General features: G+C 34.1%; 1 protein-coding gene across 1 annotated transcript in view; it reads right to left on the bottom strand.

Moving 5' to 3' along the window:
• The window catches only part of LOC147069575 (small G protein signaling modulator 2-like), a 150117-nt gene extending 125432 nt beyond the window's left edge, over nucleotides 1-24685 (bottom strand). The window contains exons 1-2 of the mRNA XM_085950458.1: nucleotides 24425-24685; nucleotides 11348-11580 (exon numbers count right to left, since the gene is read on the bottom strand). Coding sequence (XP_085806584.1) covers nucleotides 11348-11580; nucleotides 24425-24443 — 252 coding nt within the window. The 5' untranslated portion in view covers nucleotides 24444-24685. The remainder of the gene's footprint in view (nucleotides 1-11347; nucleotides 11581-24424) is intronic.
• Nucleotides 24686-27749: the final 3064 nt, after the last annotated feature.

Raw genomic sequence — 27749 nt, forward strand, 5'->3', positions numbered from 1 at the left:
ATATTAAATTCACCTCTACTAACCTAATTAACTAAGTATTACGCAATAATAATCATGAATTTACATTCCTGTTTCAGTATAAATAACTTCTGATGATACGGTTTGAAGTGTATTATTTAAAAATGTGAATAAATAAAAGTTAAAGCAAATTAATTGGATGTTTTCCTTTGTCCATTCCTTATTAATACAGCAACCCTTAAATAAAGTATCCTGTAGTAAAAATGCAAGCAAGCTTACCGTCGACGGCCAATTATTTCCCGTGAATTAGTTAGGTCAGGGCTCGAAATGGACCGGAGCGCACCGGAGTGCCGTTCCTGTTCGTGAAATCGGTAAAATTATCGCTCCGTCTCGTGAAAATAATAATTTGGCCGTCTGAGCTAGATAGGCCATATAATAAAAAATCGAACACACTTATTTTTATGAAATACACATAAAATGTGATAACTATGTCTTCTAACTATGATAACTATGTACCTATTGTTCTTCAGAAAACTGTCGAGCGCTCCGTTTCGTAAACTTTTCCATTTCGAGCGCTGAGTTAGGGGTTCCTTTACATACGCCATAAAATCTACAATATTGCCAAAAGTCACATTTTGTGTGGGCAGATATATAACTACCAATCAAGTATGAATAGGTAAGATGCCGTATTACTGATTCCCATTTCAATTGACATTTAATTAAACGAATTCTATGATTGAGTATTTGAAATCAATGTAGGCACAGAACAGTGGCGACTGGCGTAGCAAGAATTTCTGAGGGGGGGCAGTTTTTTGTGGATTATTAAATTGATAAAAGAAAATGCTTGATTTAAGTTGTAATATTAAACATGATATGCATGAGATGTTTTTAAATTATTTATGTTCAATATATATAAAGTTTCATACTAAAATATTGTGAATTATTCGTTGAATAAAAGAAAGAAGTCTATTAAATAATTATTAGCAAGTGCAAGTACCTACGTTATAAAAACTAAATAGTTGGAGTTGACGCATAGACTAGAGGTGGGAAAACTGGTCGATTTTGAAGACTAAGTATACTTACTATCAGTATAAAAAAATACTTAGTATAGAAACTTGTTCCAAAATACTTACTAGTATTTGGAATACTATATAGAGCGGTTGGCGTGCGTATGCGACATAAGTCTATAAACTGGAACTAAAACTTAACTCAATATTGGTATTTGAAATATCGGCTTCAATAGAATCGCTAAAAACACACTGAGCTGAGCTTTTCGAAATGTCCTATTTACATTTTAAATTTATGAGTTGTTTATATATTAAGTTATATTCTTGTTAACATAAAATGTAGGTATAACAATGATTTTTTTTTATTGTAAACTGCGTCACCTCAGTCACCTCACCACATTTCCGAGAGAATAATATGCTGCTACAGAAAATTTATGAATTTTTCATACATACGATGATGTCATTCTCATGCATAGACTAATAAATTAAAATATAATTATTGTATTCAAATGCTACCTCGCTCGCGCGCATTTAATGTCAATAGTATTGAAAGTCTACCAACTAGCCAGCGACTCGCGATGATATCATCACAAGTTTTTTGGAATAAGTTTATTGGGCCACACGTACTGAGTATGGGTAGTTTAATCCGATACTTGAGTACACAAACTGGTGACAGTATTTCCAACCCACCTCTAGTATAGACTATGCAATGCACGTCTGGTGCATGCGCGTCTGGTGCATAGCAGTTTGCATCGCCGTGTGTCGCAAAGCGCAATGCAGAGTTGCCCGTCTAAAAAGGCATTTAGTAAGAATAATATATGTTTTTCTTAATGAACCTAGGTCGTCGGAATTGGCCTCTTAAAGTTAGGCGCGTATCTTAGGGACTTGCGCGCCTAAGAATGGTTCTGCATCGCGCTCTTAACCATTAGGTCGGAGAAGATGGCAGATTCCGACAGCGGTAACACGATATAACTTCTAGCAAATTTACAATAAGAAGTCGCGACGATCAGTTGGCAATACTACAAAAACCACAATCCACCTCGTTTCGAAGTTTCACGACACCCCCGTGAACATTTTCCTTTGGGCCACGCGAGAACTTTCAAGTTATTTTCAATCGGGGGGAATCTACACACACAGAGACCCCATTTGCTTACGCCACTGGTACAGAATATGACCTTTTATTGAGTTACCCAGAAGTTAAATTACATTGTTTTCAAACCAATTTATCAAAGTTCACCTCTTGGAGAGATAGAAAGCCTATACGTCAGCGTTTCTCAAATATATTAGAAAAACAGACGCTAGAACCGAAGGCCTTCAAGAAAATCGCACAGATAGAGAATTTATATAATGTGAGGATGAGGTTTAAGCATGGATAACTAAGAGTAATGATCAAATTAGTTTTAAATAATTTAATTTTATTAAATTTACGAACTGCGAGGCAATGCCCATTGCATCCATCAATGACTTGTGGTTAGGTTTAGGTTCTTCTATCGCATGGATAAAATTGCCTATCATTCATGTCATGGCACTTAAAGTCTCTTATCAATATGTCACCATCAGTTAAAATATTAAGATAAACAATCAATGAACCCAGACTTCAAGGCAAGTCCAGGAAAAATCATCATATGGAGACGGCAGAAGTGGACTCGCTTCAAAAAGAAACCCGCATAAAAATGGAAAGAGAGATTTAATCATGCCTGGACGGAGACGATAGACTAAAATAGCTCTCGTCAGCACACGACCTGCATTTCGTTGTCTGTAAGTTATTGAATACGGGCCTCACAAATCACTCCATCGATTAGTCCGCGAAATCTACATTCTACAAATTATTCATTCCGTTTTTGGTTGGGGTTTGCTTTACTTTGATAATTGGCATTCAATACAATCTTAATTAGACAAAAATTTATATTTACTTAATATCTGTTTACAAATCATAATTATATGACAGATTCTGTTACGTAAGTTTTGCCGCCATATGTTTATCGTGATGCGCTATTAATAAAATTGTGTCATTCCAACTTATTTAAATAAGTATTACTATGCATTTGGGTCTAAGAGTAAGACCATTAGTGTCCCAAGCTACAAGATGAAAGTGAAGATGTAGGCATATATTTAACCAACGAGGACATCTCATGTGCGTGGGGCAAGAAACTGGACACCAGTCGCATACTGCCAATGCAATGTTTTGGAAAGAACTGACATGGTTCCAGGCATGTTAGGTAAGTAGATGGTAGTAGTAAGTTAGAGTCTACGAAAGATGTTAATAAAACCTTCTATAGAGATTTAGCCTGAATGAATGAAATTTTGATAAAAAAGGGACACTGAAAAGATTTGTAGAGAACTTCATACTACTGCAATGACATTTATTTGTCAATATTTGTTAAATATTTGTCAAAGAGACAACCAGTCACGAAGCAGCCAGTAATTATGCATTTTAGCATTATTACCTATGTAATTAAAAAAAAATGTGTAAAATTGTTTATAATAAAATTGTACTCGAATAAGTAATCATAATGAACATAAAATAATTACAAGATAAAAAGAACTTTTTACATAAAACGTTTTTAATGTTTCCGTTGAATCATATAAACTTGACTTGACTAGCTTAAATGATCAAAAAAACTTGTTCTTGATAGAAATAATACTGAAATGTTATTTTGACACAACTGTCATATTGATTTCCATAGTAACGCATGTATAAATATTAATAATTTAGTTGCTAGGACCCCAAACCTCTAGCAACCAATAATAGTAGTGGATTGGATTACGGATTTCTTCCGAAATAACTTTTCATACAAAACAGAATTTAATTCTACTAAAAGATGGGTATAAGTAATAAAAAAATGCATTGGCATCGTGTTCTGATATATTCTAAAAGTTTAAATGTCTAGCAAGTCGGGAAGTTAGTTAAAAATCGATTGCAAGATTTGTACTGGATAAACAACCACCGGACAAATAAGAATACGACCTAATAAAAACGTTGTAAAATGGCAGCCATTCCGTAAGTAAGATAATCGAAATGGCAACTGAGTGATGTTAATGTTTGTGAAGTTGCCAACCTAACTAAGTTTAATGCATTTGTTAAATAATTTCAAATGTCATTACAGAAATAACGTTTAAGGCTTCTCATTTATTTATAGGCAAAATTTTTTGGGGTCCACACAGTTTAAGAAGCGCCGCTGTACTTCAAGTGAGAAGTGAGTTTTGCCAATCAACGGAACAAAGACACATTTCCCGGATACGACTGCTGCGGGATGTCCCTTGAATAAAGAAAAGGACAATGTTGGTTTACTCTTAACACATTGTCTCTATAAGGACAACATTCTTTCATTTTAAATTGATTGCTGTTTCGCGGCATTAAATGGAGCCAAAAACTTTATATTAATCAAAGAACTTTCTTCTATACAGATATTATTATCATCAGCCTGAATCTATCCACCGCTGGATGAAGGCCTTCCTGCTGAATACACTTCTATCGGTCCTGTGCGTTGAGTTGCCAGGTACTTCCGCAGAACTTAATCATGTAATTGATCCAGCAGCCTCTAGGTCTACCTTGCGGACGTTTGTACCTCCTGGGTACCACTGGATGACTAGATTTGTCCAGCGATTGTCCCTTCTTTGAGATATATGTCCAGCCCATTTCCTTTGATGTTTGTAGCGAATTATATTAAATCGCAAGCCCTTGTCTGTTTCATTATCCACTCATGAGTGGAATACAGATATAAGTCTTATATATTATGATTATGCTAGTAAATATTATTAAACAGGTTAAAATCACTGGTCGAAAAGGAAAATTTTACGAATCGGAGCGCTTGATAATTTTACGAAAATATCAACATAGTTATCTAATTTTGTTGTTTTTATTTAATAAAACGCAATTTTTTTATAGTACTTATTCCACTTTAATTAATATATTAGGACCGGTTTCGTCCGCCTCAGTGGGACATTTTCAACTGAAAATTTGAAAGTTGAAAATGTCCCACTGAGGCGGACGAAACCGGTCCTAATATATTAGTTAAAGTGGAATAAGTACTATAAAAAATTGCGTTTTATTAAATAAAAACAACAATACAATGCAGTTCCACCATGAATTGACAGTTAACAAAATAAAATAAATTATCTAATTTTATATGTATTTTATAAAAATAAGTGTGTTAATTTTTTTGGGTACTGTTCGGTTATGAGGAATACAGCGGCAAACACATTTTGAAAATAGTCAATATACTGGATTATTTGTTAGGTTAACCTAACCTAACCTAACCTAAACTAACCCAAACTAACAAATAATCCAGTATATCGGGTATTTTCAAAATGTGTTTTCCGCTGTATTCCTCATAACCGAACTGTACCATTTTTTGTTTTATTTATTGACCTATCTAGCTCAGATAGTCAAATTATTTTTTTCACGAGATGGAGAGATAATTTTGGTGATTTTATAAACCGGAACGGCTCTCCGATCCATTTCGAGCCCTGGAAAATATAAGTAGACATCGATTTGACCAGCGCTCGAAATGTAAAATTTTACGAACCGCAACGCTTGATAATTTGACGAAAATATTACCCAACGTTATTATCTAATTGTATATGTATTTAAAAAATAAGCATTTTAGGTTTTTTTAATTATATTGCATATGTCGCTCAGACGGTCAAATTAATATTTCCACGAGACGGAGCGATAATTTTTGGGATGCTACGAACCGGAACGGCGCTCCGGTGCGTTCCGATCCATTTCGAGCCCTGGATTTGACCAAGTCAAGGTTTTAAAAAGGGTCCCGAATTCCTGGCCAGTTTGACATTTTGTCCAGTTTATAATTTAGTAGGTACATACGTATTTTATGAACCACGCGAAGACATCGATAATAATTGAACCCTATAACGATATTTATTATAATAAAAAAAACAATATAGAGGGTAGGTAGGTATACATATTATCACATGAATTGTGTGCGTTTTTGTTATTGTCCTGTCAGTCATTGCCAGACATTGCAAAAACGAGGCTGTCAAAATGTTTGTTTTGTCTTTGACATATTATTTATTTTAAGATATCTAGTTTTTAATAATTAAACCCTAAAATCCCAAAAAGAAAATGTACCTACATATCCCTTTTTGAAAACGGTGTGTGGACAAGTCATTTATTTCGTCCTGGTTTGGAAAAAAATAATATTATGTTAAGCCTATGTAAGTGAAAAATAAATCAGTGCCCGTTTTTACTTCACCACATAGGGTCTAGGAAGATTTGGCGCCGGGACAACTGGACGCCACACAATTTGAAAATAAATAGACGTTAGGTACTTAAGTAAGTAAAGGTAATTTTTTAAAAAATATTTAATATTATTATTTACATTTAAATTGTTATATTATGATTTAATAGTTGGTTAGAATTTAAATATGCACACGTAAATAATGATTAAATCGTGCATATGTTTAAGTTCCAACAAAAAAAGAGTTTTTATTTTTATATAAAGCCTTAGGCATGGTAATTCTCAATCCTTAATAAAAAAAAACATTATGTTAAGAATAAAATGAATTAAAACTACTGTTAAAAAAATTCCTCTTCTACGTTCTGTTTACGTGTCTATGACAGTGCGGCGTCCAATTGTCCTAGCGTCCAGTTGTCCCATTCCCACCACATAAAGTGTAGGTACAAAATTTATGCACGAAAACGGATTTAATCGTGAAAGAGTAAATAATACTTACACCATGGGCCCCACATCGTGAAGTGAGCCCCCAGGCTACGATTTCTGCCCCCCCTACTTATCGCTAAGGATTAAGGCAGTGTGACGTTCTACGGTAGCGTTTTCCAAATGGTGTACGCGGTAAAATTAATGTGTATATTTAGTGTTTTATTGTATACATCCATTCGAATTATGGAGATGTTGAGTATTGATACACAATTAAAAATTGTATCGTACAACCACGTAACTTTAAATAATAATATTATTGAAGGAAAATACAGGCGACTTTTTTTACTATTAAAGCAAATTTGTGATGTGTGTTTATCTCACTTATCTGGACCGGGCCCCCAGGCTAGAGCCCTGTCAGCCTCCCCATGACCTACACATAAACATTTCATGTATTTATTAATCATACCTTCGCTTTTTCGTACAAGCTGGTTGTTTGTCATTTTGAACAATCACAAACACCCAGGCTTTGAGAAAATCACAGAAATATATTGTGTCATTACCAGAAATCAAATCCGGAGCTCCCGGTTGGAAGGCAAGCGCCTTACACACTGCACCACGAGAGGCGTCCACGGATTACATTCAAGGAACATTTGTGTATAAAATGTTGGTATGTATTATATAATTTGAATGTTTGGGCTGAACTTGTAGCCTTTTAAACACAAAAAAATATAAATAATATACTTAAGTATAAGTAAGTAATTTAATAATTGACGAATCGATTGTTTCATCACCGCTGAGTATTTTGTGCAGTACTAGGTTTTGAATGTGTGCTACGAAAATGAACCACGCATTAACGTGCAATTTAATAATGTGTGTTGCAACCTTCAATACATCAATATTAAATTAGCGTCACTGCATAAACCGAGAGCAGTTGTCAGTATTCGACGTATGACGTATTAATTCTTGACACGTGTTTAAGTTTGTCCCGTATTCTTCCACAAGGAAAGATTGTCTGCTTCTCTACACCTGTTAGGTATTTTAGTTCCCATTATTTATGAGTTCACAGTTCCCAATTATGTATCTATGTACCCGTGTGTTTGGAAATACAACTTTACAAATCGTCACCTTACTATTAAAGCCTCGTAAGTAGAATATTATGGAAAAATTAAGTATGTTCGACAAAATTTAAACAAAAAAAACATTTTAAATCATAATATTAAAACCTGCTGTCCATCTATCGAGAAATTTTAAAATCTCGTAGGTCTCGTGGTTTCAAACATGGAATTAAACCTCGTATTTCACAACCAGTGTTAGCAGAATCGTCGATTAGAGCGGTATTTAAATATTGTTTTTATTACGTTTTTTCTTCCCCTCAACATTCTTCTCAAACAGATTTACGAGGTTTTAATATTAAGGTGACGATATGTACATTTATGTTACCTAACAAAGGACCAACACAATGATCTCCAACCTTCGACTACGAAAAAAAAGCATTGACATTCTTTCAACCTTTTAGAAGAGAATTAATATTCAACGAGATGATAATAAAATTATTTCACTCTACTTTCGACGGCATCCAATGTCAACCCGCCAACAAGAAAAGGAAACCTTCTAAAGTATTTTTTTACTATTCTTTCTTCTGTAGAATATATAAATTGAATTCCAAAGTGAAGACGTGGGGGTATCTATTTAAAATTGCAAAATGTGAGGAAACGAATGGAATACATTGACGAAACATCACCCCTCGGAGAATAGAATATAAACTATCTGTCAGTGGGTTAACACAATTGAAAACTTACAGGATGAGTGTCGAGACCTTTTATAGAATTTATAAGACTTTATGGACACAGAAACAAACATTCTTCAGTAGTTTGTAATGGTTACAAAAAAGTGGTAATACTGAGGTCTAGCGCACATCTAACCAATGATTGTGGTTGCGCATTGTCGACTCAAGTAGAAAGCCGATACATTCACAACGACTGGTCCTACTTTTTCCGCCTTTCCCGTTATTGTCTATGTGAGTCGTATAGTGTATCAGAAGTAGATCTGTGCGTTATTCATCATTTCGAAAAATAACGAAAAACGTTTTGTTGGGTTTTTTAGTGATATAATGCATGAAATATGTTTCTACGTTTAGAAATTCAATTGAAATTCAACAGTTCTACTTTTGTTTCCAAAGTATTGAACAGTTCTAATTCTGATACCAAGTCCTATTTTCCATCACAATTTTATACCACACAGATATGATTTTGATTCGAATATTATATTGCTAGTTATACATTATGGTCAGAAGAATAATTTGGCATACTTAGTTAAATTTCGATATATTTGCGACAGTTCTACGTATGATACTATACGACTCATGTATGAACAGCTGTCATTGCCTCTCATTGTTCTATAGAGTGCTCATACTGACGTCGAGTGCGTCTGTCGTGTTCACACAGGGAATGGTTTGATTTGAATGGATAAGCTACATGATAAATAATACACTACCATTAACACACCTTTTACAAATGTAATGCATACATCAATGTTACATAATTTTTGGAAATCGATATTACCACCGGTTTTTGTGTAAAGGACTAGTCTGACTTTGACAGATGATGAATAACAGGAATGTATATTATTTATTAATAACACTGATAGTTAATAATATATATTTGATTTGAGATTTTTTTATAATTCAATTTGAAACGAGAAAGGGCGAATCAATATGTCAAGCAATCTGGGATCTGATTTTGACAACTGAAAAGTGGACCACTCGTTGCTTGTGCAAAAATTTATGCTCAGGCTTTATTAATCTAAAGATGGCGGTGGGTTACGATATGTGACAGCTATACGCTCCGGAAGGCAATATGTCACTTCGTACACGTCTTACCAACCGCCAGTGTTGCTAACTGTCACTCGCAATAAGCTAGAATACGGCAGGGAAAAAGCTAGATTTTCTCAAATCTAAACACTAACATAGTACTTACCTATTAAATAAATAGTACCTAAATCATAATTGTCAATGTTGTTTTCACGAGAGCAAAGATTGCAGAGGATAACTTTATTGATGTATATAGGTATGAAATTTGGTAAGTTTCAAGCAGATCTAGCTTATTTATGAGAAGTTTTAAGTTATTTGTCGAACAATTTAAGATTGAACGCCATATGCCTGATTCTCCCAATCCTACAGCCAGGCAGACATACCTCAATACTAGACACGCATCGTTCTAAGGCTAAGGCAACCCCTTGTAAGTACGTTATCTTGCCAGTGATTACATATTATGCGTTAAGCCCATATTCCATTGGCAGATTGCGTCTGGCCCGATCGTCTGCCACGACTGTCAAACTCTATTCTCTATGGTTTTCAAGGATCGTGAGCGATCGGGTCGAAAGTGGAAATTTTCCTATTATCAGTCGCGCGATCCATTCATTTAACAAGCGAAGATTGCCGAAAGCGTACGAAAATAGCCGAATACTCGCCCGCTCGCGCAACGGTCGTTCATACTTCATTTCAATTCGATTGTAATCGATTGGTTTGGAGATTCAAGCTCGCCCAGTTATTCATGATGTAAATTAACAATAAGTATACAACACTTTCTATAAATCTCAAACGGCCGCGTAAGTTTTAACAAATTTGATGCTCGCTAGCTTTGACAGCTTAGTTTTGTTGACGTAAAATTGCGCGGGAATGCGTTCAGTGTAGCCACCAATCTAAGAAATATCTAGTTTTCACCAACCAATATTTTTAATAATAGCAACACTAGTATTATTTTAAACCAATCAAATCAAGGACCAACGAGATTGAATCATTGCGTGTAATTGCAAATAGCTGGCGACGACGGTCGGCGTCAATATTAGTCTATGGTCGGCGTCGATCGTTGGATCGGGTTGGGTCTGTGCGTCTGCCAGTGGAATATGGCCTTTAGACGTTTTAGCAGATCGGCAGCAGATTCCAATAAAAAGAGCCTAACGTCGCGTACAGACACAATCACTAACCACAGCCACCGATGGTAAATACTATACAATAACCGCATGCGACGGAGTTCAGAAATTCCACAGCAAATATTTCGTTTCTACAAAACTTACGCTCGACAACTGTAATAGTCGTAAATAATTCATTATTTTATTTGCTGCCCCTAAACAGTACATAGTCTGCCTCATGGCCCCCATATCCTGAAGCGGGCCTCCAGGCTAGGAACTTTGGCGGCCCCCCCTATCTATCGCTGAGGATAAAGGCAGTGTAGCGCTCCACAGTAGCGTTTTCAAAATGGTGTACGCGGTAGAATTAATGTGTATATTTTTAGTGTTTTTTTTTTTAAATATATTAATACATCCATTTGAAGTATGGAGTTGTCGAGTATCGATACACAAATAAAATTTTTATCGTATAAACACATTATTTTAAATAATAACATATAGTAACAATAGTGAAGAAAAATGGCCGGAGGCGACTTTTTTTTACTAATAGACAGAATTTGTGATGTGTATTTTATATCACTTATCTGGTCGAATCGCCACGCCGGGCCCTTCCTGAGCCCGGGCCCCCAGACTAGAGCCCTGGCAGCCCCACTTTGTGGGGGCCATGGTCTGCCTACTCTCACGGAACTTTACTCACGCAAAAAAATATTACACTTCTTATATTCTAAAAAGAAATTCTACCAAACATTCTGAATTTGTTTCAATAAAATCATATTACAATTTAACGAGTGTTTTTATTAATCATTTCAATCATTAATTCGGTCCATAAACAATCATGAAATACAATCCTACCTTTGCCACTTTATGGAGCAGCGCAGTGGTGGACGATGTCTTGAAGAGTCCCAGGGCACGTCTCCGCAGACCCTGACCTAGACAAGCCTCCACCGCGGCACAGAGAGCCGTCACGGCGCCGGAGTCCTCGCGCACTCCTCGCCTGGTGACCGCTTCTTCCATCACCTGCTTGACTTCCCGTTTGACCTGGGCTATCAGGCGCTCCTTAAAATCGGTGGCCGCATTTGGCTCCACTGAAAACACAAGGAGAAACACTCTTTAAAAATAGTCACTTGAAATATATTCACATTTTGTAAGGTTGCTTTTGTGGAGTCGGAGAAAAGCGACTAATGAGATCTATTCTGAATTGAAGTCATAATGTAGACACATATAATATTTGGTAACTATTTACGACACACGGGAAGAGAAAGTGTTAACTATATTTAAGTAAAAGAGTAAAACATGTACATGGAATTACGCCGAGTGAACGAAGAAGACTATTTTTGAAATTTTAAAACAAAGTCAACCTAAACTCTTCTCACGCAAGTGGAATATATCAATATCCGAAGCGATGCCTTTTGGGAGAACAAACAATGGATGCTGCCGATTACCAAGACAGTTATTAGATACATCAATACTACGAAGAATGGCAGTTTCTATTTATATCGTGTATAAGAGGGAGAACACTGATGGTTTTGGGTATCCTCCAGAGAATGCAAACAGAAGAAGAGAATCAGCACGCTGGAGAGACCTGTAAAGGAGATTACAGGGGCAGTCTTCACTCTGCCTTGAGAGAAGTAGAGAACCGTGAGAGGAGGAGAGTCTTAGTCACTTTGAAGATTGCATTACAGAGTGGTCACGATCCTCATCTTGACTACAGATTAAATCAGTAGACTGTGAATTCCTCAGAGTAATAATATAAAGAGAGTGGGTAATGTTCGACAAAATGATGCCGTGTTTTTTGTGTATAACGCACAGTAGAACCTAAACTGTATTATTATTAACCTAACTATGAAACGTTATAAGTACCATCATGTTGCTTCTCAGTACGGCTACCAAATTTAAACACAATATAGTTTATCATATTTTCTACTAAATTAACCAAAAATAATTACCACTGACTTCATATTTAACACAAAAATAATAAATTTCATCAACATATATGCTCGCAGTTTTTAAATGAATATAGTCATTAAAATCAATATTTACCGGCTACGCGTACAAAAAATATTTAATTCAGCCGTAGAAATTCTATCTTACTCTAACGCATATTGCGGAGATATAAGCGTGCCGAATACTTTCTCACTCGCACTTATGGTTTGTTTTTGTTCAGGCCTTGGTGGATTCCTTTTTTGCTTCATTTTCATACATTTGGGTTCCATATCTATACAATAAGATTTACCAATTAACATATTATTATGTAGTAGCTTCACAGCCTGGTTATATCCATAATTAATATTACAGCTGAGTTATAATCTTCTGTATGATTATATTCGTTTATAATAATACGCGTTATAAATGTATTATAATCTAAAACAAAAGCAAATAGGGATGGGCACATACTAGCGATGTTCTCTGAAGCCAAAAAGCAATATCGCCGAACAAATAAATCGATACTTGAACAACCAGCATATTATTATTCGTAAGTGACGTGCTGTGTTATTTTTATTTAAATGCGTAAACAAGTGGCCACCGGCAGTGGTGGATAGGTACATAGGTATGTATATTGTATATAATGTACATAAGGGTGGTGGCATCTGGATCTTAACACTCCCGTTGCCACGATGGTCTCGCAGTTTAGAAATGACCTTGAATCATAGATACCCCACTTATTATTATGTATATAAACGTCTACTTTTAGCTATTTGTAGATAAAATATTTAGGCATAAAAAGAAAAATATATAGGTGGTTGAATTGAATGTTTTATATGTAAAATTAATCATTTTTCGAAAGTCTAATCAATATTTTGATAAGACAGTGATAGGGCTATCTAGAAAGATATACGTTAGAGAAACGCGCATAATAGTAATGTAAACATGAGACACTATTTTAAAATGTCATTTGTTAGTCAGAGATAGAAATGTATGTCTTTGTTCAACATAATTCTGTGAATAATGCAATCAGTTATAGCCTCCCATAATATATCGAACCTTGAAGTATACATTGTTCAAATACATCTGACGATAAACGCCAAAGCAACCCTTAACGCAATGTTATTAGTGTTCATTTTACCGTGTTAACTTCGCTACATGTGGCGTTTATTCATAAACAATTAACGAAAAGGATCCAATGCTATTGACCATTGTCTAGTCAAGTCATAAAACCTTTTTTCCCGGATTTAGAATACAGACCCTTGCTACAAGGTTTGTAAAGATTACATCAGTTTGTGGGACATAGGCAATTGAAAAAAATTCTCGAGCGGGCTAAATAAAAACAGCACAGCATGTGGCGTGGCGTATTCACATGTTCTACATGTTTATACTATTATCATATTAGGCAATGCAGTATGTTAAATATTGGCAAGGGTAATATTATTTCATTCTGTTTTAGAATTTTAGGAAAATAATACAATGCGATAAATTTCAAAATATTGATGTACCTACCCATTCAAATGTTGTATTCAAACCCAAATATTAAACCCGTTTAAATAAATACCCTGCATTGAAATCAGACAGCTACAGAAAATGTAGGTATGTTCTAATGACTAGCATCAATAATAATATATTTGTATCTATAGTTAACTGTAGCTTTGTAAATTGCGGTGCGGTGCGGTTAATACGATATTCTAAAATATCCTTTTTTTGACGATATTACTAATACCTACCTATATTAGTTTTTTTAATTATAAAAGATTATAAATGAGACATTATTTTGTTGGTCCATGGTTGAACCGTAATAAATTGTATTGTCGTCGTAAATCACTAATAATAGCTTTCATCCGAAAATAATAATGAGTCAGCAAATGCAATTTAAGTGCAACTAGGTAGTACACGTGGAGTTTCTTTTGTTTATGAAGTAGACACACAGTTGCAAAAAATATTTTATAGTGTTTGCAGCATTTTTATTTTTTAATTTTACAAGTACCAATAATAAAATTATAAAGTAGGTACCTACTTACATACCTAATATGTAAATAAATAATCATAGTGAACCTGTTGTGTTTACATGATATTGTGTTATAATATTATATATTATTATTAACTATATATAATAATATGTCCATAATATCGGTGGATTGTATGTAGGTACAAGAAATTCATATTAAGATTACTGAATCATTCTAATTTCATAAGTACTTACCAAATAATATTATTATATAAATAAATATTATCATACTCAATCTGATGTAGGTATATACATAATAATATACTATTATATTATTTCTCAGTGGTGAAGTGTGGAGGTAGACTGTTAAGATCCGACATAAATAGTGCATTGTGAGTCATACGTACCTATTTGTTTTTATTGAACTAATACTACAAAAATTTACATAATATGGTGTTATATAGTTTTTAAAAATCAGATAAACCCAGGCCGAAATAAAACCATAATAGTTTCGGTACGCTTTGGGCAATCCTACAATTTTGTGCACACTTTTTCATTCATACTTCTCTTTTCGTTAAATATAAAATACATATTATTATTACACGTCATGTTGTTGGTATTTTTTAACTCTTCAAGTGAAGCGCCTAGTTTCAGAAGCCCTAAAAAGGTTTTCATAAAATTTTGAGTTTGATATATATTTAGATATATGTTTTTGTCCACTATATATTGGACAAAATGTAAGCAATAAAACTTAATGTGTTCATTAAAATATATCGAAGCCAATATTATTTCATAATATGCTAGGTATCTATTATTTTATGTGGCGAACGTAATAACGAACGCCTGCACACGTGTTATTCTACCTTACAACACCCTCGTCCGCTTCGGATGAATTAGCCATCCCCACTCTCCGTGAAATGACAGCGTGTGTTCGTTGTTCCATTTAAAACAGATCGAGACACACCGTGGTTTGGTTATGACGTACATTTATTGATGTCCGATTATTATACACGATTATAAGATAATTGCATGTGATATACACAGAATAACATGTTAAACGATGACTAAATAGTATTTAAAAACATACTTTACCTTTTGAAGCAATCAATTAGCTTTTAAAATGCCTTAAAATGCCAAATTTCTAGCGGTCCACTGAGTGGACGGCATGGGAACGGGCGTAATTTTTTTACCATGGTAAGGGAAAGGTTAAAGATACAACATAGCTACATAAGGCGGCGTACGAACAACATATATTATTATTATCAATGCTAATATTGTTCTGCAGAGGCAAACGGTGTATTACATTTTTCAGTATTGTTCAATTTTCTAGATTCGAAAAGGAATATGACGTATACATTAGTATGTGCAGTAATTCCTTCTTAAGGGCCCACATGCTCAGCGTAGGTCAAAATGGAGCTTTTATGGTATTTTCAGAGCATAACCCTGGACATTCTTTAAACGTTGTAGATAATCTATTTATATAATTTTGAAGATACTGTTCGTTTATACGGAATACAGCGGAAAACACATTTTGAAAATAGCCGATAAACTGGATTATTTGTTAGGTTAACCTAACCAAACCTAACCTAACCTAACCTAACCTAACCTAACCTAACCCAACCTAACCTAACCTAAACTAACCCAAACTAACAAATAATCCAGTATATCGGGTATTTTCCAAATGCGTTTTCCGCTGTATTCCGTATAACCGAACAGTACCATTTTGAAGCCTTATTATCCATTATATTTGTTTTAGACATTTGATGACTTATGATCTTATGATGATGATCTTACTCCCTACTTCATTTATCGTTTGTTAATTTATGGCTACGGCCACAAAAAAGCATGTTCAATAATTCGATGTTTATGTATCTATCGTAAGTTTAAAAAAATCAATACAATGTCTATTAATCGCTTCGAAATTTGACTAGCACTGCTGAGATTCCCAATCGGCCCTCTAACAGCTTTTTAGAAAAAAAATACCCAACCACATGGAAATATACGAAACATAGTAAACAAGATATTGCAGGTATATAAGAAAATTATTAGAATGGTTAGACATAGTTAGAATAAAGAATACTAATAAAATAATAAACCTACTAAGAAGGATCATCTGATGCGCTGCTACCAATTCATTAATGTTCAGCTAGTTTTTAGTTAGCACCATTCTTAAATCACCGCGATTAGTTATTTGCAGTTGATTTTTTTTTAGTAAAAATATTTGTCATGCTAAGCTTTTATATTATAGCCCATAATCCGGGATTGAGTGTACGCCTACCTTTGCAACCAGAATTTTTGACTTGACTAGCTAGACATTTGAAACTTTTAGAACATATCAGAACACGATGCCAATGCATTTTTTTTTTTAAATATTTTTATTTTCAGTTAATTCTGTTTTGTATGAAAAGTTATTTCGGAAGAAATCCGTAAAAAGTAAAACTATTATTGGTTGCTAAGTGGGTCCTAGCAACTAAATTTTTAATATTAATGTATACGTGCGTTACTATGGAAATCAATATGACATGTCAAAATGACATTTCAGTATTATTTCTATCAAGTACAAATTTGGTACTGTTCGGTTATACGGAATACAGCGGAAAACGCATTTTGAAAATAGCCGATAAACTGGATTATTTGTATGTTTGGGTTAGTTTAGGTTAGGTTAGGTTGGATTAGGTTAGGTTAGGTTAGGTTTGGTTAGGTTAGGTTTGGTTAGGTTAACCTAACAAATAATCCAGTTTATCGGCTATTTTCAAAATGCGTTTTCCGCTGTATTCCGTATAACCGAACAGTACCAAAAAGTTCTTTTTATCTTGTAATTATTTTAGATATTATTCTGCTTTTGTACTTGAAAAAGAGTATGCTCATTTTATGAATACCATCAAATCGTTGATTGAAGTCAGTATGGGGAGCTCCACTTCTGCTTCCGGTTTGCTTCCACCATCCCCTTAGGTATATTCAACGCCCCCTTGGGTCGGTCTAGCGCCTTCTAGTTGGCGATATCACTTTGGAAAACGCTTGACTAATTAATCGACTTTCTCGCAGTTTAACGCAATAGTTAACTAAATTTATCTATTTGAGGTATCGAGTTTTTTTCTAATAAGTTTTTTCAATAAGTTAAAAATAATATCGTTCCAAAAAAATTATTGTTTAGTAAAATATAAGTGCTGAAAAGTCCCGGCCCAGTCCGGACCCACTAAATTACTGGTTGGAGCATATTATTATGTATGATTCTATCAATAATAATCAATTTAATCCAAATTGGTAATTATTTTTGAAAACTTAAGATTAAAAGTAAAAGTAAATTATCATGTAAGCCATTTTGGATTTACCATAAGATTAAAGGGACTATTGGTAAAGGGTCCGGTTAGGTTAGGGTAGGTTAGGTTAGGTTAGGTTAGGTTAGGTAGGCTTAGGGAAAATAGTTTTACGAATTACCATGAATTAAAAAAAAAAACAACACCATTGGACAGCATGGATTGTGTTCATTAATGTATATATAATCTGAAATATAAATTTAATTGGAATTTTCTTACAAACGATTTTCGAATAAAGATCAGCAAGGGTATTATTATAATTAAAAATGAATATTTTTTTTAAATTATGCAATTTTTACAAAAAATGGGTTTACGGTATGTGAAGCCCTGCGTGTAAGGTAATGGGTTCGGGGTTAGGAGTAGGGATTCCAATCCCGGGATCCCGAGCTATTTTCGATACCTATGAATTCCGAAATTGATAAACATAATCCCGAAACTTTTTATGGAAAATAAAATAAAAACGAAAATATAACAGAAAAGATACTTTTAATGACAAATAACTACATTAGAAATAAACTGAGTTTGAATGAAGTTTGATTTATATCCATATGTAAGTTGCCGATTCATTTTATTTTTTCACATATATTATTAAAAATCAGAAAGGTTGGAAAAAACAATGCTTCGCACTTTTAACAAAGTAATTCCACCATGATCTCATACGTTTTACGGCAGTTTCATATTTAGCTGACTAATTAGATGTATGAAGCGGAAAGGCCATAAGTACACCATGATTATTTGCTTTACTATTTTAAATCTCGCTAATCCTAAGTTTTTTCTATCAGAAACAGTAATCTCATATTAAATTCACATTATTATTTATATTACAATATTATTTACTCCATTAAACTTATGTATTTTCAAGATTGAACGTAGATATACAATATTAACAATTAATGTCTTAAATAGTATAAATTATACTAGATTTATTTTTGACCGATTTTGTCAATGTTATTTTTGTAAATATAACATTTTTATATTAACAATGGAAAAAATGCCAATCTCGCGACCAGTCCCGGGATCCCGGGATTGTCAAATTGTAATCCGAAAATTTCTGGATCAGAATTTTGGCTCGGGATTGGATTCCCTAGTTAGGAGGGATGGAAGAGGATTACGCTCACTATACGGCGTCAATTCGCGTTGTTGTTTTACCAATTAATATGAAAACTGGGGATAAAAAATAATTTAACGCAAAAACAAAAGGCGTTCCTTTAAATCTGAGAGCGACGAGGGAATACTGTGTGATGTTATAATATTATATGGCCGTGGCCAGTGTATAATAATTATGTATGTCGTGTTGAATTTATTTAGTACAAAACTGAATATAAATGAGTTTCAACTTTTTAATTTACCCTGTAAACTGAGAAAAGATACTACTATGGAAATTTTTCTATAATAATCCATCAAACAGGTACTAATTATTACTACAATTGAATTAACTATGTACCGTATCAATAATCTGAATAATTGTCAAAACGAAAGCGTCAAAACTTCAGTCAAATCGTCAAATTTACAGTTACCTATTTATCCCGAATTGGCCAAAGAACAGAAAATTATCGTTGCAACAATTAGCAAGATAAAATATGTCGAGCCTTCCGTAGTAGTAGAGTAGTAGATGACAAGACGAACTCAACTACATTCGTGGATTCAGTGATGTCTCCAGGTAAAATATCGCTCTAAAGCTGAATTAATATTCCGCCTCATTCCATATAACATAAAAAGTAGTCCAAATCTCAATCTTCTCTTAGCTCTCCCAAAAAGTAGCAATTTTTTACTCATCTCCCTTTTATATTACAACGTTTTTCTTAGCTCGAATTCTTATTTGTCCGGTGGTTCTTTGTCCGGTACAAATCTTGCAATCGATTTTTAACTAACTTCCCGACTAGCTAGACATTTGAAACTTTTAGAATATATCAGAACACGATGCCAATGCATTTTTTTATTACTTTTAGCCAGGGCTTTTTTTTAAAAAAAAAAGGTGCCGGAACTCACTTCATGTCAAGCTTTTTACTAAATAAAATTATATTCAAATGTCACTTAAATGAAATTTAAAGGAGCTATGCCACGAAGCGAACAAAAAAAGGTTGATTTTTACGATAATTTTTTATTTTAGTCAAAACAAAGCTACAGAAACAATAAAATACATACATTATATTTGAAATATATTGTACAAATAAGACTAAATAAGACTAACTTTAAAATATAATTGTAAATACATATGTAATGTATTTATTTATGAACTTGAATAAAAGTTTAGAGTGATTTCCAAAGTTTTTTCCAATTCTCGTCTGATACATCATCTCGATTCCTTTTCTTAGTGTTAGAGTCTAAGGCCGAATGTCTTCCTTTAAGTAACCACCTATCAACATATTTTGAAGGATCGAAAAGTGTCAAGGGTGGTCCCACGAGTTTGATGAACAAGAGTGCCGAAACTGTTTTAGTGTTTAACGAAGCTCTTGTTGGGGTAATAATAAGATTCATTTGCGAAAACCCCCGTTCACATTCACTTGAAGAAATGGGAATAGAATTCAGAGCATATACCAAACGCAAGAGTTTTTCAGAATATGTCTTTTCGAGAATGTATTCGCGAAATCCACGAATCATTTCTCGTTCATCTAGTTGTAGCCTGATCGAAATGTTTCTAATTTCCATCTCTCCAAATGTCAACCGATTATCAATGTCTTCAGGCCAATATTTTTGGTCAAGTACGCGAGCCCAAAGTGCAAACTCAACATCTTTATTATCTAGCAGCCTTTTTTCAATTGACGTTTTCAACGTGGAATAAAATATTTTCGGATCAATAGGAGGATCATTTTTAGAAACTTTTTCGTGAAGTAAAACTCCACGAAAATGCAGATTGCTTATAGCAGCTGCAGCACATTTATAATAGGGTCCAAAATTCTGTTTTCTTTCTTCAAAAACTTGAACGAGTTCATTTATTTTTCGATTTGCAATGTAAAGGTTCACATTGCGATTTTGTAGGTCCAAACTAAGTTCCGACAATTCTTGGAGAGCGTCGCACATCAATGCTAGATCCAATAAAAATGCTGTTGATGTTATTTTGTTCTTTAAGCCACTGTAAGTACACTTGTCATTTTTATCTCTTGTAGGGTCATTCATCGCTTCTTCAAAATGACGCACAAGGGATTCATAATTATTCCACACAGCCGAAACTGAACGAAAACTAGATGCCACCCATCGGGTACTTAAAACTCTTCCGATTTTCAGTACCTCAACGCCTAGTGATTCTGCACATAAATGCAACTCTCTATTATTTTTCGGCGACGCGTGGTATAAAACATAAAGTTTATCAATAAATGATTTGAATCTATTGATCCCTGAAATTTTTTTTACAACATCACTTACTGATAATTCTAATCTGTGATTAGTACAATGCCAAACTATAATTGAAGGAAATTTTTCTGTCAGCAATTTTTTCACTCCATTTTTAGAACCTAACATCACAGCAGCGCCGTCGCATGCAACCGAAACTAAATATTTTTTTAAATATTCTTCTGTCATCCCATATAAATCAAGAGATTGGAGTAATGATTCAAATATTCCTTTTGCCGTTACGTCTTTAAGTTCAATCAAATCCAAAAACAAATTAATTGGTGAATTCATTCCAACACTTTCGACACAGCATCGAACATACACAATGAGGGTGGTTTTTTGGCTTATGGTGGTAGACTCATCAATTATCAAAGAAATTATATTTTTCGATTGAACAATTTCTTTGAAAACATTTTTTCTCATTTCATCACATATATGATTTACAATGTTAACACATGCGTTAGTGGAATGGAGAATATGACCCATTTCGATCCCATTTAGTTCTTGGAGATTAATTTCACTTTCAAACATATTGAATGATTGATTTTCCTTAGCTACTTTATATGCAGTTCGAAAAATGTTTGCTGTTATTACTTTTTCGCGAGATAACGATTTTAAAAAAGTATTTTCAATCTGCTTTTTTTTGGCTTCAGAAATGATTTTTAACGCTGCTTTGTGTGCAATAGATCCTCTGTGATCGAAAATTTTTTTTCGAAGTGACCCCAATTGTAGCTTCCTCTCTTTCCCAGAATACGTGATTTCATTATTGGCCCATTCTTTGGATATTTTCATTCCCATTGTCGTTTCAGTTCCAAGAGTTCCAACGTTTCTGCAAATCTTATTTCCATATCTTCTGTCATCGTTTCTGTTTTGAGCTTTTTATTTGCGGAATCGGCGCCGCTGCCGGTGGTTGAGAAGTAACAGGAAATTTTTTTCATATTTAAACTTGGGGTTGCACTAAATAATATATAAAATAGTTGCACAACACGTAATCGTAACACAAACTGACTAAACAAACGTAAATAACAATATACGCAGATGCTGCCATGCGATAAACGTCAAACTGTCAAAATCATAATACGCAGCATACGTATGAAGCTAGTTACATACGCATGTTTGCTATTTAAACTATACGGTTACTTCACTAACACTAACACGCCAACATTCAAAATGGCTTCCACCTGTACCTTATTTTATCATTTTAACGAATTATTATTGTAATTACTTAAGCGTAAATATTTTTTCGTTTAATTGATTTTGAAATAAAACCGTGGAAAAAGGTGCCGGAACGCCGTTCCACCGCGTTAAATGGAAAAAAAAGCCCTGCTTTTAGCCATCTTTAAGTAGAATTGAATTCATTTTCAGTTAATTCTGTTTTGTATGAAAAGTTATTTCGACACCATTATTGGTTGCTAGGGGTCTGGGGTCCTAGCAACTAAATTTTTAATATATACGTGCGTTACTATGGAAATCAATATGACATGTCAAAATGACATTTCAGTATTATTTCTATCAACTACTTACAATTTTTTTGATCGTTTAAGCTAGTCAAGTCAAGTTTATATGATTCAACAGAAAATTTAAAAACGTTGTACTTATATATAAAGTTCTTTTTATCTTGTAATTATTATCTTAATTATTGGCAGTCACGCTCAAATTCACGCGGAATATTATACAATACTGGTGATAGGCAAATGCAACAAGCAGGTGATATTTATTTTTTTGCTTTCGGTGCTATTATTCCTTGTTTTATTCCTTGACACTATACTAAAAATTTCGTTGTGTTAATAAATTCGTTACCTATCTACAAAAAAATGTCGTATTTTATGGAGAGACGTGACTTGCTACAGCTACAAGCTGCTGGTGGTGATTTAATTTAGGTGCCCATTACATAAATTCAGATGCTATATCCTATTGAAGATTCTGGTACAGAGAGTTTGCACCTTTGAATACAATTATTATCTCATAATGCTATTTTTTTTGGCTTGTTATAGACTAAAACCAGTGCTTGAAATGAGTAATTTTACGAAAATATTGACATATTTATATAATTTTATTACATATTTTATAATAAAAAATGTGTTAGATTTGATGTCCTTTTGATGTTATTTTCAAGGATTTAGTTACACGTTGGATAGTATATTATACACAATTTGCAAGAAATACCTACCTACGCATCTTTATAAGATTATGGTTTATGGTTTGAACTGTTTCGAGGCCCCCTTAAAAATTCTGACGAATCTACTGCGTGATCAATGAAAATAGAAAACCTCAATGGATTGGGTCTTTTGACGGCAATATGTTGAGTTACTAGTCAAGATTATTTTTATTTTCTAAATTCTTTCTTTACAACCACGGTGCTTGGCGAGGAAGTGAGATTTTTTTCATTCAGACACGTTTATACTGTCATTGACGGCGGTCGTACACAAATCGCGGTTCTATATTTATACACGACGAGTGGAGATTCGGCGACTCAAACCATAGTTTTTTTTTTGTATTGGATCAATAAAATTAATACAATTAAAAAAAATGTATTGTTTCGTTTTCCACTGCTGTCTCTATACAAAGACGGTTGCACTACCAACGAGAACAATATTAAAATAAGATATAAATAAAACATTCAAATTACTTTCTATGAGAATATTATTTATACACTTGAGGCGACGGAATATAATCAAATTTTATTACTAATATTATGCACTATATATTGATGCCTATGTATTGATATGAAAACGGTTTCCAACTAATTTCTTGATTGTCATCATTTAATACTCAGCCCTCAATTATTATTGAACGTATAGAATGAAAAGGTAATAAATAATTTCGAACCGGTTGTTAAAAAAATACAATGACACCACTATAAATATAACTACAGCTGTTTGTACTACATACGTGCAGTCAAATTTACTATAATAGTAGTACGTATCAGTTGTATAAAAAATAATTTACTTAAAAACATTGCAAGGACTACGCCTAGTAATTATTATAACAATGTATTTAAGTCTTAATTACTTTGACACTAATGTTTTATTTTGCTAAAAAAACACGTTATAAGTTTTTTTTTAATTATTTATAATTGCTGATAAAGCTGTGCCCATTTTCATTGATTGCTTCAGTGTAATTAGTATTTAACCACACACCGCGTGCCATTTACCATCAGAATATTAAATTGTAATCAATTTGCCCACATAACAGATGTTATCGAAAATGTCACAGTAAAGTACATGAGTAGTTTAGTACCAACGCAAAAAGCCGGAAATGTGATAATCAAAATAATGACAAAAACAAGTGAATATCAATTCAAAAACGTTCGAAAAATTCAAATAAATATTTATGGCTAATTTGCGAAAATGTGTGCAGTTGTCAATGGTTATTTGTTTAGGTAAATTGAATTTATTTCCTCACCTCCTTGTTGCGTCGCCATGTCTTTCTCCAGCAGTTTGACAGGGAGAGTCGCAAAGTTGATGCTGGATATGTGGCTAAAACATTTGCGGAGGCTCAGCAATTTGCTCTCATTTTTGGGATTAATCTTGAGCGATTTCTCGTGCAGCGACTGAGTCGCGACAGCCGAACCCTTTTCAGTAAAAAATCAATGGCGACGCCATTTTGCGGGTTTTCTTATCTACCGAACTGACGCCCCACACGGCGCGCGCCTCAATATCAACTGATATCCTACAGACCTACAACCTGTTTCGGCGTCCAGTAAACGCGGCTGGAAAACCAACCAGTCTACGTGCTACGTATATTTTCTTTTTAGGAAAAATCTGTAGCTAGCTAGATATAGGTATCTACATTCAATAATATGGCGGGAAATTCAAAAATTCTGTCGTGTCAGAAAAAATGTAGATGAGTCAAATGTCAACTGAACCAACTCTTTATAAAGAAATATTGTATTTAGGTACTTATATCATTTTCCAACGTATGCAGCGGCACGTTTAGTGACGTAGAAGCCCGACGCACTGATTGATTTCGAGTACCTACAATATAAATTTAACCAACTTTTAGTACATTTTATGATATTCAAATTAATTTGCGTATATGATACCAAATATCATAATGCCTAAATCCCCCATCAAAAATCCTCCAATCGACAGAGTTGGGAATATAATGATATTATTGTAATTGTAAATGAGTCAAGGCTAGACCAGGATGCACAGCGAAACAAAGAAAAAGAAAGTTACCGTTATCTGTTCCTGGGCGGACGAAGGGTCGAGAGTAGGTACGGTCAGTCGGTAACCTACCCTTGAGCCTCGAACGTCGCCTCTAAAAATACAACTTGCCACCTTTTCGCGCCAAAGCGTGCGTTTACAAAATAATGTTGCTAATAATTAATTGTTACTTCAGTTACTTGTCAAGCGAAATATACTGACGTAATAAATACTTAATGTGCCTGAATCACTGTTTTTAATAAGTGGAATAGTGTAAATCAACACCCTACGTAAACCCATACCCTTCACTATCTACCTATATATTACGTTCAAAGGCTTTTTTTACACGGGTTTAGTTTTTGCTATGGTCCTACTAATACAAAAATACCTACGTCATGTCAACTCGTGTAAACTCTAGGCACTCAGCGATTGAAGAAGCTTATCGGCTAACGCGAATAGCGGGTAGGTACTAATGGTTAGTACTAAGCCCGTGTAAACAGTCGCGTACACAAAGAGGGGAGGTGGGGGGGCTGGTTCCGGGTCCGAAAATTTTTATGCTTCTGGCAAAATCAGGAATAGGTATCTAGTTTTTTTATGTGAATTAATATAATATGACTGGTTAATATTTTTAGTTAATTAAATGGAAAATCACACCCACAGTGGCCGCGTGGCTTAAGCGTTGGACTATCACGCTGTGGGTCTCAGGTTCGAATCCTGGGTCTGGCAAGTACACATATTGTGTCAGGGTAAGAGTCAGGGTATGGACCTAATAGGTTGAGCAAGTGGCTGACATCCATTTCTCGTAAACAACAAAAATCTGTTAATACAAACCTCTACCCTGTGGAGGCCCATATGATCCTATTAGGATCAGACATGGTCGAAAAAAAAAAAAAAATAGAAAATATAAAATATGGTTAACTGTAGGTACTCAGTACCTACTGTATTAAATGTTGGTAGCCATACTGATAACGGTATAGCCACAACGTTTCATCGGCAGTGACGTCCCATGGGGGTAGGCAGATTGAGCGTCGCTTGGGGGCGGCAGCTACTCGAAGGGCGGCAAATTGAGGAGAATCATTTGGATTCTAGAGAAATGGTAATAACGAAAATATCTTCCCATTAAAAAATTCGGTACCAAAAATTCAACTCAATAGTTGGAAACAAAATGACGTATTAATTAACATAAAAGGTTTAACAAGACTGCATTTTTTGTCGGGTTCGCAACATCTAGTTTACATCCATCGCCCTTCGACGTCCATTGTGAACATAAACGACACGGATGATAAAAAATACTGTATAAAAATGGGGTGGCATTTTGGCGCTGCACATGGACGGCGTTTTGTCTAGGGACGCCACTGTTCATCGGTAAATCATACCCTGTCTTTTTGGTAATTTATTGTTCTGAAATCTTTGCAGAGATACATTTTATATATTGTTGATTCACAGTGATTACAAACCAAATAATATCAATGAGATAGAGCAATATCAGAATTCTCGTGGACAATCTTGTGTTTGTTATCGAGTTTTCACTCAAGAATGATAGCAAAATATAATACCGTTTTTATTAGCACAATTTTTTTTATAATGAGCTTAATAATTATTATGTTTTGTAAATATACCTAGTTCTGAACAGGCCCGGTCTTAGAGTGATTAGACCGATTGGGCCCAAACAGATCTCGCGCTCGGGGGGAAAAAGTGAAACGGTAGAATGTGGATTGAAAGATGGTTTTTAATTTCAATCAAATATGTGAGACCTATAAATACGAGGTAAGTACATATTATGTATGCAGTAGAACCATATAACTGTGTATTTCTGATAAAGATAATATGTACGATCTTTTTTGAAAGACATAATCAAAATAATCTAATTTCCATAATATAAAAAGCAGTAACTACATAGGTACCTAATAGCAAACCATTTTAGACGAATAAAAATTGGTAGTATTTCACTGTCTTCACATGCCCAACGTAGGTCAAAATGGAGATTTATGGTATTTTTAAAGCATTAGCCTGAACATTCTTTAAACGTTGTAGATAATCTATTTATATAATTTTGAAGCCTTATTATCCATTATATTAATTATTTTAAACATTTGATGACTGCATAAAGTATTTTTAATACATAAAATAGTATTATTTTAAACCTCTCGATCTAATGTTTTAGAATATAGTTATATTTCAGTAAGTACATCCATGTGCAGTGGTGTTAAGATTTTATTTATGTTGACATACATACATACAAAATTATAAGTATTTATAATCTCTGTGATCCCAAATTTTACAAGAATTACGGCTCGTCTTACGTGAGTGACGTCGGCGAAGCGATGAGCGGCGCGCGCAAATCAAACGTATAACCGTATAAACGTTCAACCAAATAAATACTGTTTACGAACATTTTCACACACGGTTATACGTTTGAGTTGCGCGTGTCGCTCAACGCTTCGCGCGATTTCGCCCACGTGAAACGCCCGGTTTGGCATTTTATTATTCAAAAAATGGGCACGATTAATAAATTTGAAGATAATTCTAAAGACACTGATTAAAAGCTATGTCTTTGACCATTCAAATGTGATAAAACATCC

This window comes from Rhyacophila brunnea, unplaced genomic scaffold (genome assembly GCF_057557595.1).
Source record: "Rhyacophila brunnea isolate RB1 unplaced genomic scaffold, BYU_Rbru_1.0 scaffold_23, whole genome shotgun sequence".
NCBI classification, from domain to species: domain Eukaryota; kingdom Metazoa; phylum Arthropoda; class Insecta; order Trichoptera; family Rhyacophilidae; genus Rhyacophila; species Rhyacophila brunnea.